This window comes from Cordyceps militaris (genome assembly GCF_000225605.1).
Source record: "Cordyceps militaris CM01 unplaced genomic scaffold CCM_S00003, whole genome shotgun sequence".
In the NCBI taxonomy this organism is placed as follows: Eukaryota; Fungi; Ascomycota; class Sordariomycetes; order Hypocreales; family Cordycipitaceae; genus Cordyceps; species Cordyceps militaris.
The window spans coordinates 217,825-238,696 of NW_006271971.1; the positions used below are offsets into that span (position 1 = coordinate 217,825).

The 20,872-nt window shown below is 54.5% G+C and overlaps 6 protein-coding genes across 6 annotated transcripts; 3 read left to right on the top strand and 3 right to left on the bottom strand.

The window, feature by feature from the left end:
• Positions 1-904: 904 nt before the first annotated feature.
• Positions 905-2,266, bottom strand: CCM_03684 (Protein kinase-like domain; the record flags this gene model as incomplete). Its single annotated transcript, XM_006668833.1, has 1 exon — positions 905-2,266. One exon carries the CDS (start codon positions 2,264-2,266, stop codon positions 905-907), a length of 1,362 nt encoding a protein of 453 aa, XP_006668896.1.
• Positions 2,267-2,805: 539 nt separating this feature from the next.
• Positions 2,806-3,633, top strand: CCM_03685 (putative non-ribosomal peptide synthetase; the record flags this gene model as incomplete). Its single annotated transcript, XM_006668834.1, has 1 exon — positions 2,806-3,633. One exon carries the CDS (start codon positions 2,806-2,808, stop codon positions 3,631-3,633), a length of 828 nt encoding a protein of 275 aa, XP_006668897.1.
• Positions 3,634-8,057: 4,424 nt separating this feature from the next.
• Positions 8,058-10,620, bottom strand: CCM_03686 (CTP synthase; the record flags this gene model as incomplete). Its single annotated transcript, XM_006668835.1, has 13 exons — positions 8,058-8,217; positions 8,269-8,514; positions 8,568-9,271; positions 9,319-9,496; positions 9,546-9,559; positions 9,623-9,630; positions 9,680-9,784; positions 9,840-9,873; positions 9,929-9,995; positions 10,219-10,274; positions 10,328-10,374; positions 10,430-10,438; positions 10,572-10,620. The coding sequence occupies 13 exons, from the start codon at positions 10,618-10,620 to the stop codon at positions 8,058-8,060; spliced, it is 1,677 nt and encodes a 558-aa protein (XP_006668898.1).
• Positions 10,621-11,510: 890 nt separating this feature from the next.
• CCM_03687 (uncharacterized protein) lies at positions 11,511-14,389 on the top strand (the record flags this gene model as incomplete). Its single annotated transcript, XM_006668836.1, has 2 exons — positions 11,511-11,577; positions 11,724-14,389. The coding sequence occupies 2 exons, from the start codon at positions 11,511-11,513 to the stop codon at positions 14,387-14,389; spliced, it is 2,733 nt and encodes a 910-aa protein (XP_006668899.1).
• A 2,177-nt stretch (positions 14,390-16,566) lies between these two features.
• On the top strand, positions 16,567-18,104 carry CCM_03688 (indoleamine 2,3-dioxygenase family protein; the record flags this gene model as incomplete). The annotated part of the gene is made up of 2 exons (XM_006668837.1): positions 16,567-17,012; positions 17,069-18,104. The coding sequence occupies 2 exons, from the start codon at positions 16,567-16,569 to the stop codon at positions 18,102-18,104; spliced, it is 1,482 nt and encodes a 493-aa protein (XP_006668900.1).
• A 135-nt stretch (positions 18,105-18,239) lies between these two features.
• Positions 18,240-20,124, bottom strand: CCM_03689 (MFS siderophore transporter, putative; the record flags this gene model as incomplete). Its single annotated transcript, XM_006668838.1, has 3 exons — positions 18,240-19,171; positions 19,219-19,558; positions 19,615-20,124. 3 exons carry the CDS (start codon positions 20,122-20,124, stop codon positions 18,240-18,242), a joined length of 1,782 nt encoding a protein of 593 aa, XP_006668901.1.
• Positions 20,125-20,872: the final 748 nt, after the last annotated feature.

A 20,872-nucleotide genomic window follows, 5' to 3' on the forward strand; every position in this document is an offset into this window, starting at 1 on the left:
CGAGGAGTGCCTACCTTTGATTGGAGTAGCCCCTCGTTGCCACGCCCGTCGATATCCACGTTTTTTTCTACCTTGAAAAGATGGCTATGTGATGTGATGCACGTTTGATTGGCAGTGGCAATTCTTGACCTGACCACTCCCAGGTTATTAGGTGGCTTAGCGGCGCGGAGGGAAACACTCAAGAGACGCAGGCACGGATTTTAGAGTGACCAAATAGTATACAACAAAATGGCTAAAGCAAAAGCGTAGAGAATTGATTAGAGAGTGTAGCGGCAGTCTCTCTATGATTTTATGGTTTTTATGTAATTCATCATCTTAGAGTTTTAGCTTGGCCAAAAACACGTCGCCAAACGCCACAATGTCGCCAGCGCCAGCCACAGCCGTGCCCACTTTTAGCCGGGAATTTTTGTTCGCTAAGTGACACGAAGTGACAGACAGCCATGTACTCTGTACCGCCCCTTTTTTATCCAGGTCGTAGATCCCGCTACAATGAGTGAGTCTAAAAGGGCGAGGAAATTCTGCCGCCAGCTTTATTGACGTATGACTCATTTGAGGGGGGAGTGAAGTGGATTGAGGGCTGCCGCTAGGCCTCAAGGCAGCCGTCTTCAAGAGTCTGTATGTGTGTGTGTTGCAGCTCATGTTGAAGGTACTTCTACTTCTCTGTGAATCACACCTCGCGAGGTACAAGGTACCTGGTACCTACCTAGTTGACTAGTAGTGCCAACACCAAGTCGCGCCGGGTTAGGAGGGTAACGAGAATGCTATGAGAAAAGAAAGGATCATGACAAGTTCACGCTTTATTTGAACCCTGTAAAAGGTCTATTTATCTTGCCCTTATTGGTATAGAAACGATCCAATCCCGGCAACTGCAGACTGCGTCTAAGGAAACATACCACTGTGAGAATCATAATTCCACTAGTTCATCGATTGTGTAGTGCACGTCCAACGCTGGCGCGTTGACTTGCAGCATTTTCTCCTGCACCAGATTTTCCATTCTGAGTTTTTCATCAGGGTCCAAAAGACTAATTCGCTGCTCGATATTGGTAAATGTGCCAAAGAATTTTGCATCAATAAACGTCCAATAGATCTCGTCGAATAGGGCACTATATCGTGAAGCCAGGCAAACCCAGAATAGCCCGGATTCAACGGAATTCTCCATGATGGTTGAAAGACGTCCAGATTCCGACAAAGCACCCTTTCGGATTTTTTCCGTTTCGCATTCCTTTAGAGCCTGGATAAAAACTTGAAACTTTGGTGTGTAGCGGACCAGAAACTCGTTCAAATCTTGGTCCCAACACTCAGGAGCCTCAAGCAGCAGCCACCAAGGCGCGGCGTAGGTGAACTCTGCAGGAGCAGCGTACGTAAATTCCCAGTCAACAACGCCCACGACTGCAAGCCTCGATGGGTCAACAATGACATTCCTTGGTGACAGGTCGTCGCAAAACAGTCGGAAGGGCCCTTTACATTCTTCATCGCAGAGTTTTCGAGACACTCGGCGAAACAGGCTTCGGGCGACGTATTTCTTTCGGCAATCGGCCTCGTCCACGATTGCATCATTCTTCTGATGTTCAAGTTGCTCCATATGGTGGCGGGCCAATTCTTCAAAGTAGTCGCCGGCACTCTCAAACGTCGAATGCTTGAAAACAGAGAGAGGGATGTTGGAGAACTGCGAAATTCGATTCATGTTGAATGTGACGGGCCGCTTTTGTACCACGAAAGAACCATCAGTATTCTGCCCAAGGGCACCAATCAATGGGAACTCAAGCTTCGATAGTTCCAGCAGAATGTCCGCCATGCCAACATAAGCCCTTTGGAGCACTCTAGGATGCAGGCCGGGCCGCAACGAAATTTGGTCTTGAGCAGGATCACGAAGATAGTCACTCATCAAATTGCCTGCAATATACTCCATGACAACATACGGCCCATATTCGCTTGTTCCATGACCAAATACCTTGGGCACTCGGATTGGGCTGTGAGCTGCCAAGTAGCGCATGACCACGACCTCGTCCTCGACTTTCTCGCGGCGGGCAAGAACTCTTCCGATGGCGGTAAATCGAACGACCACACGATCACCATTCTCGAGATTGATTAGGTAACAGACATTGAAGGCGCCATTGCCGAGCAGCTTCCCGGTCGGTGCTGATTGTCTGCAGTGGTGTACTGCGAGATAGCCTGCATAGTGCACAGGGTTGTTTTCGACGAGTAACTTAAGCCAGACGGCGAACCGGTGGTCCGCCCTGTTTTTGGCTAAACAATCAATGTCCATGGTAGCAGCGGACAAATTCGTTTGGATACGAGATCAGTTATCAATTAGGAGATCAATTAGGAGATCGCCCTCATGGACGCGGGGCTTTCTAAAGGGGCAGCAATCGTCCCCACACAGTATAATTACTTCCCAGCAAGCCTGCGCACTGTTCCACACATGTTGAGAATTTGAGACGAAAATAGTGCAAGTCGAAACAGTGTCCCCAACAAAAGGAACCTCGATGCGAAATGCAGAAAGTGCCGAAACCGGCGAGTGTCTCCTGGTTGAAGGATGGGTGGGGTTACGATAATGCCCGGCTTTGATCTAATCACATTCATCTAATCAATCAATCGTGGCATTGACCCAAAGCTGAAAATATGCCAAGGTCAAGGTAGCATCATGTGTAAGAGACGGTAGCCAATACGACGACAACACGATCAGATCAACTTCTCAAAGTAGAAAAAAGCCGAGATTCGTTCCACTGGCGTCAGAAAGGGCCCCAGACTCGCTTCCTTCTCGTTGTATTAGACTAGAAATACTGCCACTTTTCTTCTCTAGACATGCCCACGTCACTCAACCCTCATTTCATCAACAACCATTCAACACTCTCTGCAATGGAGCCCCAACTAGTCCAACTCGGCGACGACTTCCCCTTCTACGTCGCCAGCTACAACGGCGTTCCGAGCGGCGAGTACGAAGCGCGCTTCATCTACAAGGAGATCTTTGGCGACCACTGCTACGACGTGGCGCAGCTGTCGGACCCGCGGCTCATCATCGACGTGGGCGCCAACATTGGCCTCTTTTCCGTGTACATGAAGCGCAAGCACCCCGGCTGCCAGCTGCTCGCCTTTGAGCCGGCGCCTGACACCTTTGCCGTGCTGACAGCCAACGTGGGGCTGCACGCGCCCGGCGGCGTCGAGACGCGGCAGTGCGCCCTCGGGCCCGCCCCCGGCACCGGCGCCCTCACCTTCTTCCCGAACCTGCCGGGCAACTCGACGCTGGTGCCCGACGAGAAGCGGCGGTTCCAGGCGCTGCTCGGCGCCGAGGTCGGCACCAACTTCACCGACAAGATGTTTGCCGACGCCGGCAGCGTCGACGTCGCCGTCCGCCGCCTGTCGGACGTGCTGGACGAGCGTGGCGACTTTGACGCTATTGACCTGCTCAAGATCGACGTCGAGGGCGCCGAGCTGGGCGTGCTGAAAGGCCTTAGTGAGGCGCACTGGGACAAGGTCCGCAATGTCGTGCTCGAGACGTGCGATTTGAGCAGCGAGCGGGAGGAGCTGACGCAGCTGCTCGAGGAAAAGGGTTTCTCTTTGGAGAGCACCAAGGCCGATTGGAGTCCCAAGGGAGCGCAGTTCTACACCATCATCGCCAGGCGCGCAAAATAGACAAGCTAGAGAAAATATGAGTTTTTGATCTTGTGCAGACCTTTGATCACAAAAGTGGTGAACAGAGGTATGGTGTATAGACCTCTACTTGCAAAGTACTGCTTTTGAAACAGCCCTCACAACAGTCTGCAGCTATCCAAACAGATCAGCTTGTCCAACTGCTCGCACTTTTTCTCGGCACTCGTATGACCCCTCGCTACCTGCCTATATCCATCACTCTCTCTGGTCACTTGTCGCTCAAACATGCCAAGTCAGTTCCCTCATTAGCGCTGCTTGCTCATCTTGTACGGCTGAGCAATTGCGCCTCCTGCCTGCAGCCCAGCCCAAAGAGCCTATTCTTTCCGAAATAAATCCCTCACGCCTTCGGCTAGCCTTGCCAACCCCAGACCAGGTTCTTGGATGGCTTGCGCCTCTGTAGCATCTTATCGATCTGATAACGAGGCGACATGTCAGCCGGCCCGTCTGTGCACTTGCTTCCGACGCCGATCCTGCAACTAGTACCCGGAATGCGTGAATAAACTACTGCTGAAACTGTGATCGACAGAGGTGAGAATATTGCACTGCTTCAACTAGCAAAGTCTAATTGAAGGTATGCTCTGATGGGTGGATTGCGCTTCGCCAATTGCTTCCATCGCGGTGAGCATCTCCGCATTTGCAATGTCATGTTTTGACACTCTATAAAATTGCTAGCAGAGGGAAAAGGAGAGTGGATTTGGTCGGATGACAGTTTAGAGATCTACAGGTGTCAAGATACCGCCACGCGCTGTTTCAAACTGTGTGATTCTCTGACATTCCCGTGGCAGGGCCAAGCAGTTCCGCATGGTTCTGTGGACAGCGGATGGGGCATCTCGACGGGAGCACTCGGAGATGTAGCCTTGTCCTTGAGATTTTCCAACGCCCGCAAGCTATAGGGCTGCAGGCAGCAATCAAGAGTTACACGGCTGAGCGTGGCAGATGGCGTGCTGGAGGATGGCAAGTCGAGCTTACCAAGTACCGGTCGCAGGCGCACAGCATATCGGGGCAGCCTCTACAATTAAAATCCAAGAATAGGAATATAATATAAGCGTCTAGTATGGTATACCATCATGCACGGCATTGATCAGCGCAGCATGCTGCAGCAACGAAAATGTAGATCTCAGAATGAAACGGCACGCAGACGGGAAAGAAACCGAATGCCGAGATTAACGAAAGGACCTTTCTTCTTCTCCAAACAGCCCAACGAGTCCAAGGACCCTGCCGACATGTCGCGGTTCGCCTAGGATATCGAGAAGCGCGCGTGGCGGGAGTTTGTGACTATCTTGAAGAAGAAGAGAAAGGAAGAAAAAGCCAGAAAAAAAATGCAGAGACTCACCTCCAGCAGCAGTGGGGCCGGTTTCTGTTGCACGTGAGGGCTCACGTGGGACATCTCCGCTGTGAACAGTCCGTGTTACCTGATTGGATTAAACTAATTTATTCAACCTTGCGCTGTACTAACTAAGTCAACTAAAGTGGTGGTGAAGTTGCCCGGAATATTACAACAGGGTACGGGACACGTCACACGTTTGCAACATGACGACTCCATCTAGCTAGAAGCCAGGTGTCCAACAGGGCTCATTGGAAGATTTTTTATTTATTCTTTTAGAAAAAAAGGGAGAGAGGGGGGGGGGAGAGGGGGGTTGCCTTTTTAGCCAAGACTGCATACAACGGCGGTGATTTCTAGTAGCCAAGTCCAGAAACAGGCCCCGCGCGCACAAGGTACCCGAGCGAGGCGTAATTCTCCGTGCTAGCTCGCTTATTAACCCTGTGCCTGTAATGCGGGCTTGCTGACCTGAAGGAAAAATTACTGGCGTTCTGATCTGCTTGTGTATACCGTAGATTGGGGCAGGAATAGGTCTACGAAGCGCTCACCGGGGTTGGCACGTTGAAGAATGCGTGCGTAATCACATTTCCTGTATCAGCGCATATAAGCAATCTAAATTGAACAAAAGAAATCAGCTCTAGTGGGTATCATAGTAAAAAAAGCACAAAAAAACGCCGCATTGGGATGGCTTTCCTTTCGCCTCATCCCGCCCTATCCAACAAAGTTGTAGTTATGTACTCGTATAAATCTCTCTCCAAAAAAAAAAAAAAAAAAAAAAAAAAAATAAGCCGAGAGAGTGCATCCAAACAAGGCCACACTGATTCAGCTCGATTCCTCCTCCGGACCAGTCTCGGCATTTCCGTTCTCCGCGGCCGGCGATACGCTGGGCGCCGTCAGCGGAAGCGGCGCCGTCAGCGGAAGCGGCGCCGTCATCACTGTATAGATGGATCTGCCCGGGCTGTACAAAACCCTGCGCATGTACTCGTTCAACGAGATGAGGCCGGCCCGTTCAGCGTACAGCGGCGTCAGCGGAACGTAGCACGCGCCGCGCGTCAGGCTAGGCAGCGAACGGGCCTGGTCCTCCACCCCGGGCGCGACATACAGCGTGTCCGGCGTGGCGACGAGCGCGGGCATGCTAAGGTCCGCGGGCGCCGCCCGGCACTCGCGCCGCCACTGCAGGTACTTGTACAGGCTGGTCCATGGAGCGTTGCTGGGGGTCAGCCGCGGGTAGGCCTTGTACGGGGGCTCGAGGCGCCAGCCGCCGGCGAGGGCGGGCGACCACGGCGGGCGCGTCGTGGCGCCCCAGGGCATGCGCTCCGCGATGAACGTGTGCATGAGGTTGCGGAAGCCGATAATCTCCCGCACGTCCGGGTCCTCGATGAGCGGCCACGTATGGGTCGGTAGCGGAAACGGATCGGCCGCTGCAGCCGCGGGGCCCATCGGCTGCTGCTGCTGCGCCGGGTACTCGATGGCGCGCGGGACAGGCCATGCGGCGTGGGGGTTGACGCCGACCACGGCCAGCAAGTGGACGAAGAGCGCCGCCGCCGTCTTCTGCCGCTCGACCAGAGACAACTGCCTGGGGTCCTTGACGTCGATCCACATATACGGGAGATACGGGTAATACTGTTTGCATGGCAGCCGCGCGGGCAGCGCGCCGCCATGCGGGCAGTGAGACGGCGGCGTGCAAAACTGCCGCGGCAGGACCGTGCCGGGTTGCAACAGGGCCCGGTATTGCAGGTTGAGTGTCTCCAAGTGCTGGCGCACATGCTCGTCGATGGCGGGATACGGGGGCTTCAGGTGGCGCGTCTCAAACGGCGTGTTGTCGAAGGCAGCCCCGTGCCAGTGCATGCCCGGGCCGCTGATGCTGCTGTGCCACTCGATTCGCTGGCACAGCGGACAGGCGGACAGTATGGGGTAGCCTGCTGTCATGCCCGAGGCGAGCAAGCCGCCTGGCGTGTCTATGACCGTTGCGCTCTCGTCAATGTAGGGGTGGAGCTCGGGCTCGAGATGGCGAGGCCAGTACAGGGTCGGCAGCGGAGGCAATGTCTGGAGCACCAATCGATTCGGGCCAAAGTAGAGCTGCAGACAGTCGTTCGTCTCGCTCAGCAGGATGATGAGGTTGAATTGCAGCGCCGCCACGCTTTCATCCGTATCCCATCGTCGCGCCACCAGGTACGGGCTTGCAAACAAGTCGCACTCGTGAGTCCACGCGGCCCCTTGTGGTGATGAGGGTGCTTTGAACCAGGCTATGCGCCTGCATCGGGAGCAGACTCCGAGAAAAGGAAAGCCCTTGATCTGGCTGCTGTGTGAAAATGGATTGATCGCCGCTGAGGAGGAACTGCTGGCGCCAGGTGCAGAGTCGGTGTTGTTGGTACTAGATTCGCTATCGAGTGCCATAGTTTCGAAGTATGTAGGTCTCTTTGTTTTTCAGTGTAATCAATTGTCAAGGGAAAAGATTATGGTCGCCAAAAACAGTTCGTCAACTTGGAATGGGCGAGCAGAGAGTCGGAGGAGGATTTTGGTAGCCAAGGAACGTTGGTCGAATGGTCCGTCACCGAGGGGTGGGTCACCTATTTAATAGACTGCTTAGAATATAATCAGTAGAGCAAATTATATAATCAGTAGGGAAAATAATATAATAAGCATATAAAAGCTTTCTGTGACCAAGAGTATAGCGCCATTATCGTGGTCATGTACCAGCATGCCGCTAACACAAAGTGTAAAGCTAACCGCGTCGTCCGTGTGCACACCATCAAGATCCGCGCGGATGGAAGTCTTTGCCAGGTCGAGAACATTGCTTCTGCTATGCACGCGAAAATTCAGGTGAGCGTAGTTGGATACATTTTGATTGGAGAAAATGTTTTTCTTGTTTTTTTGGACGTACATTCTATGTTTATATGATTTTCCCACCCAGTCCCGGAGAGCAGGCACCCAACTGCCTCGGGGCCATTCTATCGGTTTTATGCACCAAAACGCCATCCGTGGAAACCCAAAGTAGTTCGTAAATCTAAAAGAAATCGCTACACATATTCAAGTCAGAGGAGCGACTGGCAATGAATAAAAGCACAGCCCAAAGGGTGACACTCTAAAAAAGGCTGGCGTCCCCGGTTCCGTTGGCGCCATCCTGCTTGTGGGTCATGGTCTTGACCACCGTGTCAAAGCAGCCTGAGCTAGCGGCGACAAAACCCAAGAGAGCAGGTGACGGGCTAAGAACCTTGCTAGTGAGTTCCGGATGAGCTTGAAGGCTAGAAACAAGTTAGCGGAGTTATCTTCCACGGTGTCTGCTTGGCTCATACCCAACGAAGAAGGGGTGATCCTTGATCTCAATTGTCTCGACACGCTCGCCCTTGTCGTCCATAGAAGTGAGGCTCAAACCAGCAGCATCCAGCTTCTCAATATACTCGGGATTAACCTCGTAGCGATGACGGTGACGCTCCTCGACAACCTCGGCGCCGCCATACATGGCACGCAGTTTGCTCCATTCCGTTCCAGGCTTGAAGTGCGAAGTACGAGTACCCAGTCGCATTGTCCCACCCATTTTCCTGCAGTCACGTTAGTACACGCCAGTGAGCTTGTTACAGGCGGTCCGACTTACTCCTTGGAGCCCTCTGGCATAAAAATAACGACCTTGTTATCCGCCTCTGCGGACATTTCTTCCGAAGTGGCATCGCTAATACCCATAACATGGCGAGCAAATTCCATGACAGCAACCTGTAGACCAAGACAGATTCCAAGGAAGGGTATTTTGCGCTCGCGGGCGTATTTGGTGGCTTCAACCATACCATCGACACCGCGAGAGCCAAATCCACCAGGCACAATGATGCCCTGGGCTTCGCAAATAGCCTTCCAGGCGTTGTGGAACTTGGTGGGATCTTTCTGCTGCATGTCCTTCTCGAGATGTTCAGAGTCAACCGAGACGAGGTTGAGCTTGCGACCGCAGCGCATGGTGGAATGCTCTAGGGCCTTGTGCACACTGAGGTAGGCGTCATCAAAAGAGACGTATTTTCCGACCAGAACGATGTTGACCCGCGGCAAGTGGCGTTCAGGCGTGACCGTCCTCTTCCACAAGTCCCAGAGAGCTTGGCCCTTGTGGACCATAGACGGGGGCACGGTCAATTTATCTAGCGCAAGGCCGCTCTGCAGAAGCTGCAGAAGACCTTGCTCCTGGAGCAGCAGAGGAACTTGGTAGATGGTCTCCATATCACGAACACCAATGACCTGCTCATATTCAACTTGGCAGCTGTTGGCGATCTTCTTGATGGTGGCATCATCGAGAGAACGTTCGCAACGGCAGGCGATCTATCAAGAGTCAGTAACGCATATAGTATATGCATGAATTAGCCTACCATGTCAGGGATCAGACCAGCGCTACGCATTTGTCTAATAGCATGCTGAGTAGGCTTTGTCTTCTCTTCGCTGTTGATGATGGGGACATATGAAACGGAAATGTTGAAAAAGTTCTCGCGGCCAAGCTTGTGTCTCAGCTGAACGAGAGCCTCTGTAAATGGACCGGATTCAAGATCACTACACATTGTTAGTACCTCCAGACCTGCTTGGTGAATAAGATACATACCCAACGGTACCGCCCTATTGAAGCAGAGTCAGACTACATCACGTCTACTACACTTATGCGGCCGATTTAAAACTTACGAGTTCAACTAATTACAGTAAGCAAATGATCACATAGCACTTCTACACATGACTTACCGATGCACACGTCGGGAGCCTTGCCCGAGTCGTCAACGGGGGTGTTGGCGACGCGTTCGATTCCTTCTTGGATGGCGTCTGTGATGTGAGGAACGACCTGAACAGCTAGAAGCGCCAGGTTAGCTTCATTGGCAAGCCTGGATCGGCTGACAAAGCTTACTCTTTCCCAAGTAGTCGCCACGGCGTTCCTTCTCCTGCGTATTGTTAGCTGTCGGTCGCAAGATTCAGCCATTGATCGATCGAGCGTACAATAACGTGGGCGTAGATCTTTCCAGTCGTCATGTTGCTTTCACGGCTCAAGCGAATGCCAAGATAACTGCTATGCGTTAGCAGTGTCGATCGCTGTCGAGGGTGACGGCGCAACATGCCGTTCGTAGTTGCCGAGATCCAGGTCGGTTTCTGCCACGAGTTTAGAAAAAAAGCCATACATCACTGCCTGTCGGGAGACTCACCACCGCCATCAGCTAGAACAAAGCACTCTCCATGCCTAACAGTCGGTCAGTGTCGATCAATGGCGTCGCAACTCCTGCCAGACATACTCGAGAGGATTGAGCAGTCCGGCGTCTGTGTTCAGGTAGGGATCGATCTTGAGAGCCTATTTTCTTCCAGTCAGAACCGCGGTCACGCAGACACGCCGAGATGCCGTACCGTGACGCGAAGCCCCATAGTCTTCAGCAAGAGGCCGGCACTACTGGCTGTTGGTTGCCCAATATTAGTGTCGATATGTCAATCGGAATTCGCCGTTCGTACCAATGATTCCTGGTTCACATGTTAGCCTTGTCGCGGGCACGAGACGCCATAAATGAGTGCTGTTGGGGACCTTGCTTCATGCCAAAGTTCCCCGCCATTGCTCGTCGCGTGTGTGAATCAACGGTGAAAAACGTTATCTTACCCTTGCCGACACCGGAGATGACTCCACCATTTACAAGAACAACCTTCATGTTGAATAGAATCGGGTAGGTATCAGAAAGACAGGAAGCTGCCAGAGTAGAAGCAGTTATCGGCGTTTGAATGGCAAAAAAAGTTTTGCCCACCGCGTATCTGGTAAAAATATCCTTGCACGACAAGTAAAGAGGGTCCTAAACCAGCGGCACCCACCGCGTTGATGACTAAGATAGTCCTGGGTTACCCTACAGCTACGTCGCGTTTACATTTTACGTGAGAAAACGTGCAATCAATAAAGCCGATCGATGGTATTGAGGAAGGATTTACGCTATTTGAGAAGGGTTCGAAGCTGCCGGGTTTTTTTTTTGGAAGCAATGGTGAGCGCGTGGTTTCTCATCAGTGAGGTCATCCTCTTGGGCCATGGAACTCCCCAATAGTGAACACGATCTGTGAAGAATTTTACCCAAGAGTTGTGGAAAAACGGGCAAATTCATACAGATTTACCCGTATTATTTGAGACGTGCTATCCAAGTAGCCACTTTACTGTCAGTGGTGTCAGGCTTCTTTCTGTTTCCGGGTGAGATAATAGTTGAAAACTCGATGTTGAGCCACACTGACTGAGGCGATCAATCAATATTCATGTGCGGTCAAGTACAATAAATTCCAATAGAGGAAGTATTCTCCATTCTTCTCTTCTTATCACAAGTCGATGTACATATACCGCACACAACTCACTGGTGGGCTGGCCGGAGCTTTTATCAAGGGCCTCCAGTAATAAGCCGAGCCAAGTGGCCGTCGCTCGCACGTTGGTTCGATTGCATACCATGTATTTCCTCTTCCGGTAATCTTGCCTCATTTTCTTCATTTATCGAATTTATCTCCGCTTGTATACTCCACAGCCGCCACTGGTTCGTAGCCGCGCAGTGCGGCACCACTTGCAACTGGAATGCGGTCGCCATATCAGCCTAGCAACCACCAGGCCAAGGTGCAGAGCCGCAACAGCGTTTATATAAGTGAGCTGCAACGGTGCTGCCTGGTTCTCCTATTCTATTCATTACACTCTTTTAGCTCGACTTGGTATAAGTTCGAATCACTAGACCTTATTATCGACAACTTTCTACCTCTTTTGTTCCCCCTTTGTCTCCATCTCGCTTACAAGCCTCGACGCCAACCCACGCCCTACCCAATTTTCACGACTTCTTCCCTAGACCATTCTGGGTCAACCTGGTCCTAACCTGTCTTTATTCACCGTTTAATATCATGGTCCTGCCTGAAAAGCTTGTCGGCTTTGGCCTCGGCCTTGGCAATTTATTCTCGCCCACCGACGCTGGTGCGGTCTCGCCCAAGGTCCTGGGGCTGCGCGATCTCCGAGATCTCGCTGGCTCGTCCACCACCGACCTTGTCCGTTTCAGTGGTACACTCAAAGTGGCCCGAGGCATCGTGGAGAACCAGAAGCGCTCCGAGATGATCGAAGTTCCCGTCGGCGGGCTGATGTCTATTCTCGACCGCATCCATGCCCTGGAGAACGAGGTCCAGGACATACTTGATGGCAAATGGGTGAACAAGAACGGCAAGTCTATCGAGCCTTCGGTGGCGGGATCTGCCGCGGGTGGATCGGCCCCTTCCTCGCCTTCTTCTTCCTCTACTGGTCCCTCGTCCGATGACAGCTCGGGCAGTAGCTCCGGTACTGGCGGCTCCAGCGACAACAGCTCTAGCGGCCAAAGCTCTGGTAACAATGGCTCTGGTAGCAACGGCTCTGGAAGCAATGGCTCTGGCAGTGGTAGCTCTGGCAGCAGCAGCTCTGGTAGCAATGGCTCTGGTAGCGATGGCTCTGGAAGCAATGGCTCTGGTAGCAACGGCTCTGGTAGCAATGGCTCTGGTAGCGATGGCTCTGGAAGCAATGGCTCTGGAAGCAATGGCTCTGGTAGCAACGGCTCTGGAAGCAATAGCTCTGGCAGTGGTAGCTCCGGCAGCAGCAGCTCTGGTGGCAATGGCTCTGGTAGCAATGGCTCTGGTAGTGGTAGCTCTGGCAGTGGTAGCACCGGCAGCAGCAGCCCCAGCGGCAGCCCGGGTTCCCACTCCACAGACACCCCGGCTGGCTCAACCCTCCCCGGAAGCTCCCCTTCCTCTACCCCGTCTCCCGCCGGACCATCGAGCGGAAGCAGCAGCGGCGGCCAAGACGACTGCGCCCCCGAGCACCTCCTCTACCGCCTGGGCGGCGGCTCTCTCCAGCGCCGCTCCGTCTCTGTAAGTGAGCACCCCCTCTTCCGCCGTACCACTGACTGCACCCTGGACTCGGTCTCTGGCAGCAGCGGCAGCAAGGCGCTACCCAGCGGCGTCGCCGTCTTCAAGGAGGTCACGTCCTCCGCCGCCACCTCGGCAGCGGGCAGCAGCGCTTCGTCTTCTCCCACCGGCGCCGACGGCGCGCAGAGCAGCGGCGGTCCCGCCGCGGACGAGTCGGCCGGCGCAGTAGCCGGCAAGTCCTCTGCTCCAGCGGCACAGTCGGGTATGCCAAGCGCGGCGAGTGCCGGAAATGGCGCTGGGAACTCGGACACGCTCCGTGTGACGTTGCCTCCGTTTGCCACCACTGCCGGTCTGGGATCAAAGAGCCAGGGCTACTCGTCGGAGAGCGACGGCGAATCGACGATTACTACGACAATGACTTCAACAAGCTACACGACCGTTACGGTTCGTTTCGGCCCGTCCCCCACAAAGGCGGGCTTCAATGGCAAGTATCTCAACAGCACTGCCTCGATCAGCACCCCGGATCTGACCACGACCACTACTTTCCCTGCTCATGGTTCCACCACGATTACTGCCGAAACCGCTTCGGCCTCAAGTCTCGAGTTCCTCAAGTCTCTGAGCAGTTTGCCTCTGTTTCAGAAGCACCCGGCTGCTTCGATCTCGTCAAGTGACTCGTTCTCCACGGGAATTTCTTCTACTGCGACCAGCTACTCCTTCGGCTCGTCCTTTAGTGGAAGCTCGTCTACTGCGACCAGCCACTTCAGCTCGTCTACCCCGACCAGCCAGCTCGACTTCAGCTCGTCCTTTAGCGGAAGCTCGTCTACCAGCCACTTCAGTTCCGGCTCGTTCTCAACTACAAGCTCGTCTACCCCGACTAGCCAGTTCAACTCCGGCTCGTTCTCAAATACAAGCTCGTCTACCCCGACCAGCCACTTCAACCCCGGCTCATTCTCCACTGGAAGCGCCTCTACTCCGACCAGCCTGGTCAACTCCGGCTCGTTCTTCACCGGAAGTTCTTCTGCGACCAGCCGGTTCAACAGCAGCTCGAGCAACCCGCCAAAGACAATCACACCAAGCGCCAGCGGAATCTCGACCGGCAACATCGGTTCTATTTCCGCGCTGCCTCTGAACCAGACAAACGCCACATCTCCCTCTGCGGCCTCAGAGTCCACCACTACGACAAGCATCATCCTCAGCTCCCAGACCAGCAGCCAGTCTCTCCCGGGAAAGAACAGCACATCGACCTCGTCCATGTCCACGATCCCACTCGTCACTGCTTCTCTCCAGCGTGTCTACAGTCTCGCTAGCGCCAACAGCAGCGCCATCGCCGTGGAAAAGCCAGCCATCCCCGGCTCGACCCTCACGACCACTTCGACCATCACGTCCACCGTGTCCATTACCCTCGGCGCCGGCACCGCCGCAGGACCAGCCATTGGGACGATCTCCGCTGGCGGCACGGGAACGGCGCCAGCGGCCACCATTTCTGCGCTTGTCTCCAACGGCACGCTCAAGCGGCGCCAGAGCGGCTTCAAGACGGTTCGCGCCATGGGACGCCGGACGGCGGCGGCGGACGACCAGTGATGGACAAGGGTTGTGGTTTTTGTTCCACGTTGAGTATTCTTATCGGTGTGATTTGATCCGGATCGCCTGCGAATTTCGCTAGCAAGTGTGCATCGGCCCTTGTATTCGTTACCCACCGCTTGCTCGAACCAGACAGACGAATATGGTTATTGTTCTGGGCCTGCGCCGTTTCTTTGGACGTTGTGCTCTACTTTGGACTATTCTTATGCGCTCGCTCATTTTGTTGGAATATTTGGTGGGAGGAATTGAGCTCGGCATTCGGCAAGGGCGCCGCGGTGGCACTAACAGCGACGCCCCAACAACTGGATTGGTTAATCAATGCCACGATGTGCGACTCGGGACTAATTTCGACACGTTTTCTCAGTTCTGAATCAATATACTCCACAAGTGTGGCTGTTCATAAAACAGTTTTCTTTCTTCATGTGACTCCAATGTGAAGTGTTTCCGTAGTGGCTGCAGAGTGTCTTTGACTCAGCGTCGTGTTTGCCTTTGCCAAGAGCCGCTTCAAGACGACGATGATTTTTTTTTCACTATGCATAGTACGCCCAGATATAGAGCGTGGTCTACCCCTTCCCCTCTGTCTACGCCAATACGTAATTCTGTACCGAAAACCCCGCTTGAATGACCCTACTTGATGAGATGCAACGATTATACAGTCTGATATCGCACCAGATCTAGGGACGGACAACATGGCCTCTTCACATGACGGCACACTTCACGACCACTTGATTGACGCCGAAGGCGGCGGCCCGGCGATAGGCGAGAACATTGTACCGCTAGTGCCTCCCACCGAGGCCAAGATTTTGCGTTGGCTCCGATAGCTCAGAGGAGAGACCACGCCGGCCTACTGATAAAACTTTGCGACTTGTAAATACGTCCTCGTCTGGCTCGGCACAATGACGACTTTGGCATACTAATTAGCTCGTTAAGCATGTCAACTTTCCCCGCAGTGTTAACAATAAAAGGACTATATCCCTATATGTGGCGGCGGTGCATCCCGTTATCTGTGGCAAAGAAAAAAAAAAAAAAGTGCGAACGGCCATATATCTATTCATGTGGAGATGGCCATCCATGCAAGCCCTCGCCCTTCCGAAGTGCGGAGGCCAAACAGCAGCGTATTACGTGTTGCGTTTTGATAAGCAAAGCGGGTTGGCGCAGGGAGCCCCCTCCCCTCCCCCCCTCTCCGAGTTATCGGAGTTGAAAATACATGAGCGCCCGGCGCCGTGTGTGTGTTGGCCGGAACGATTCCGGCCAATAGACTCCGCTTTTCAGGCCGGGCAGACTCGGTGTTCTGGTGGGCCGCATGACCAGCGACGGCGCTGAGGCCCCTCCCCCCCTTGTTGTTTTCGCCGGGTTTTAGTGCTTGGCTAGCGAGGAATGGAGTTACCGTCAAGGGGGCCAGTGCGAGGGCGCGAATTGCAGAGCATGGCCCGTCTGATTGCTAATTGCTGTGTGGTGTGGCGAGGGGCCGGGACAGAGTTGCTTGCCGCGCCGTGTTGGCAACGTGGGAGAGAGACAGAGTGAGAGAGAGTTGGCGTTAACCACGCAGTTGCCATATTGTCTTCTTCGCTCTCATGCGGGACAACCTTGTGAATATATCTATTGTTCTGTCGGAGTAACCGGGCGCTTTGGTTCTGCCCGTCGTGGGCGGTCGTGACGACCTCACCATGGACATGGCCTTGCATCTGCCGAGCCGGACCACGCAGTCCAATAAATCTCTGGCTTCATTTTTTTTTTCATTTTTTTTTGCGACCGGGTCTAGAATCTGCGAGGGCTTGGTAGCCTGGGGACAGAGGCAATGCAGGCGTGACCACATTGTTCCCCCGCTCCATGTGGCCGGAATCTGTTCCGGCCACGAAGTACTTAGGCGCGCGAGCGAACCGATCCTTGGTGTTTTGTTTTTCAACCTTTTCTCTTCACTTCAAGAAACTCGCTTCAAGCCCAGCAAACTTGACCTCTGTTTTGAGATTTGTCTGATACTACTTTGAACACTCCATCGCTTTACTTTTATACTTGGTCTTTACTGGCACGACTTACACCAAGTCACTTACACGCCGTCTCACTCACGCACTCTCACACACTCACACACACTACCCTCAATCCTCTCCCAACTTCCACCACTTACATCAACACACACTCCCCAACCACTTACACCACCGCTTACACCAACACTCACAATGGGTTCCATCGGCGCCTCCACCTTCAACGTCCTCGACGACCCTCGTCCCGAGGACACCTCCATGCCCGCCTTCATGGTCTCCACCACGCGCGGCTTCCTGCCCCGCGCGGACCCCGTCGTCACCCTGCCCGCCGAGTTTGCCGCGCTCGAGTCCATCCTGGAGCGCATGCCCGTCAAGACGCTCTCAGGCGCGCCCGGCCTTCTGGCCACCGCCGAGCTCGGCCCCGAGGTCGACAGCGTCTTCCCGGACCTGACGTCCGCCATGGACCTCTACAAGGACAACCTGCCCCTCATGAACGCCCTCTACCGCGACTACTCCTTCCTCGCCTCGGCCTACCTGCTCGAGCCCTGCCACGAGCGCTTCGTCCGCGGCGAGGAGTACGGCCTCGGCCGCCAGACCCTGCCCAAGCAAATCGCCCACCCCATCGCGCGCTGCGCCGAGATGTAAGTCCCTATAAAATCGAGGAACCCAACAGCAGTCGACTAACACCCCCCAACAGCTGCGGCTTCCAGCCCTTCATGGAGTACGCCGGCTCGTACGCCCTCTTCAACTACCGTCTCGAGGACCCCGCCAAGGGCCTCGAGTACGACAACCTGCGTCTGATCCGGGCCTTTGAGCACGGTCTGCACCACGACTCGTCCGAGGCGGGCTTCGTGCTGGTGCACATTGACATGGTGCGCAACTCGGGCCCGCTCGTGGCCGGCGTCATGAAGAGCTTCTCCGCGGCGGCGGCGCAGACGGCGGCCGGTGCGGGCGCCGTGGCCGAGCACCGGCGGGCGCTCAACGCGGGGCTCGAGGACATTGTCGGGGCCATGCGCAAGATCAACGGCGTCATGGAGACCATGTGGGCCAAGTCGCGGCCGACCGAGTACACCAGCTTCCGCACCTTCATCTTCGGCATCACGTCGCAGTCCATGTTCCCGCACGGCGTCGTGTACGAGGGGCTCAACGACAACAAGCCGCTCTCGTTCCGCGGCGAGAGCGGCGCCAACGACTCCATGGTGCCGCTCATGGACAACTTCCTGCAGGTGCCCATGCCCGAGACCCCGCTCACCGAGATCCTCAAGGACTTCCGCAAGTACCGCCCCAGCAACCACAAGGCCTTTCTGAGCTTCGCCAAGGAGCGCTCCGCCGAGCTCAACCTGCGCAACTACGCGCTTGGCCTCAAGGGGTCCACGCCGCCCGCGTCGGACGAGGAGCGCGACCTGCTCCGCGTCTCCCGCAGCCTCTGGCTGCAGATCCTGAACCAGGTCCGCGACTTCCGCTGGCGTCACTGGTGCTTTGCCCGCGAGTACATCCTCAAGCGCACCTCGCACCCCACGGCCACCGGCGGCTCGCCCATTGTCACCTGGCTGCCCAACCAGCTCTTTGCCGTCCTGGACGAGATGGCCGTCATCCATGAGACGGGCCAGGAAGACGGCAAGGGTCTGGGCGCTGTCGCCGAAGATGTCATGGAAGCCGCCCTGCGCCAGCGCGATACTCTCCAGAAGGAGGTTGACAAGTACTGCGCCGAGCGTGGCGTCCAGCGCACCTAGAGATAGATATACCCGCACGTGTCCATGTTTCTACGAAGTCATTTAGTAGTCGGTCAAATTGTAAAAGTTTAGATGTTGAATAAAAGTGTTAAATCCTCATGTTCTTGATCCCGTTCTAGTCCGTTGCATTCATCACTACAGCACCAACCCCTTGACTTGGTCAATCTTCCTGAGGTCGACATTCTTCAGCATCATCATCCAAATAAGAGCCAAGCCCATGATGCATGTGCCGGCAATGAGCATCAACTTTTGACTCCCAGCGTAGGCGTCCATGATGGCTGCCCGCTCTGGAGTGCCGACCGCATAGCTCAACTGCACATCCAGGTCGTCGTAAATGTCCCGCCACTGGTCCTTGACGGAATCTGGGAGTAGCTGTTGAAGCTTGCCCGGTAGAGTGTTTGTCCAGATGGCGCCAGAAATACTGTTCCCGATGGCGCCGCCGATGGTGGCAATCAGAGACAAAACAGCCATGGCCGAGGCAACTTGGTCGTGCAACACCGTCGCGACGACAGAGACCTGCTGCCCACCAATAATGACACCACCACCAAGCGACATGAAGATCTGGCACATGATGATGTATCCAAGGCTGTGATTTGGCTGGCGGAAGTAGATCAACAGACCGACGCCGAGAATGTAGAGAGGAACACCCCACATGAACACCCATTTGTAGCGTCCGGACCAGCGAATCAAGATGCCGACCAAGAACAGCTCGATGCCGCTCACGACGTTGAAGATGTTGTTGATATATCCGGCTTTGGCCTTGGAGATGTCGTAGACAACCTGCAAGTACGAGGTAAAGTAGCTATTCCAGCAGGCGTACGAGATCTGGTACGTGGCGGCGATGAGGCAGGCTCCCATGACGCACGGCGACTTGAGGAGCTCCCAAGGAACGACAGGAACGCTCGCTCCAAAACGCTCCCACATGGTAAAGACAATGATCAAGACAAAGCCGAGAACAAGCATGGCGATGATGTAGCCCGAGCGCCACTGGTCCTTGGAATCGGCAGCGATGGTGAACGGGAGGAGGAAGAGGACGAATCCGGCGCTGAGTAAGAAGACACCGATGACTATCAGGTCAGTTTTTAGAAGCGTCATACAGTTTTAAAAGACTCACCGTCGAATTCGATAAAGTGGTATTTGACGCCTTGTGTCCAGGTACGGTTGCTGCGCTCGCGGTTCAGCAGCCCATTCGCCCTGGCCAGCCGCTTTCCGCGCTGCAGCATGTACATCATGGGCGCCGACACGACGGGCAGGACTATGGCCCACGCGCCAAAGCCCCATCGCCAGTTGCTCTCGTAGATGGTCTCGGCCGCCTTGGGGCCTCCAAAGGCGGTGATGATGTACGGGGACGAGGTGAGGGCGTAGGCAAAGGCGCGCATCTTGAGTGAGGAAAAGTCGGCTGTTATGATGTCGACGGCAAAGATCATGCCGGTAAACCCGACGTTGTAAAAGACCTGAGACAGCGTGTTAGCTTTCTTGCACGCGACATCAGGGTAGTCTGGACATGTACATTGGCAGCAGTGTACACAGCAAAGCTTCTGCTGGCGGCCATGAGGAGCAGACCCAGAGTCGACAGGGCCATCATGGCGGCGAAGCCAAACGTGCGGTCCCAAATGTTGAGGATCTTGGCAATGGGCATGTACGTGGCCGCGGACAGGATGCTGGTCATGACGTTGATGACGGGCATGAGCGAGTGGCTCTGGAAATCGCTCGTCACAAACGGGGTGAGAGTATCGGAGAGGGATCCAATCATGGCTCTGCAGAAATACAGCAGCCACATGCTTTGTGTATGTTTGTTAGAATGGCGAAGCGTACTTGTCCATCGCGGGGGAGTATGTGCGTACCAGCAATACACGACAAGCAGCGAAGTCCTGCTCCACGACAGGGCGACGGCCTCGGCGATGCGAACACCATCCTGATTGTCGTTCGAGACGAGCTCCTGGAATTTCTGTACCTCAGGCTCCTCGATGGGATTCTGGCTGGCCCGGGAGGGAGCTTTGTGGATGGCGGCTTCAGTCATGTTGTCGGGCGTCGCTGCATCGTGCATGAAACAGAGCCAGCGACAGCTAGACGAGAGGAGAGCAAGACGTTTTCTTTTATGACCATGTGATGGAGCCGCGTAAAATTCCTCTGTCGTTACGAACCCACGCGAATCCACCCAAGAACGTGCCGTTTTTGCCGGGTCTAGTTGGGGTGTTGTTGGCTACATCAGATGCTGTCAGCATATGCCAAGTGAAGGGACCAGATGAAGTGTTTTATCCTGCGCCACCTATGTTCTTTTATTTCCGCCCTTTTGCCGCGACACTCACCCTTCCTCATCACCGACGCTGGTTGAGCTCGACATGGCGACAACCTCGCATCTCGACGATCTTCAGCGCCGCACAGAAATTCGGCTCTTCTATGGAGCGCTGTCTGAGAGAATTCTTGCCAAGAGGACTGCGGAGCCGGGATCCTCAATATTGGATCTTGCGAGGCTACTATGTTTAATAGTGTCTCGGCGGCTTGTGGAGCAAACGATTTGGGAAATGCCCGAGGGAAGCGAAGCAGGGGTGGTGGCCATGGTCTGATTGATATAATTACCAGTTAATTATATATTTCATTGCCGGCCGCGAGTAGCTCTTTCCATGCAGGGTTGGTGTCGATCTGTGTCGCCCAGACACAGATACCAGAGACCATGTCCACGTCGTCGGATATCGGCATGAAAATTCGGACAGCCATTTTATAGTACAACAAAGTCATTTACGTCTACCCTAATCGTCACTACAGTT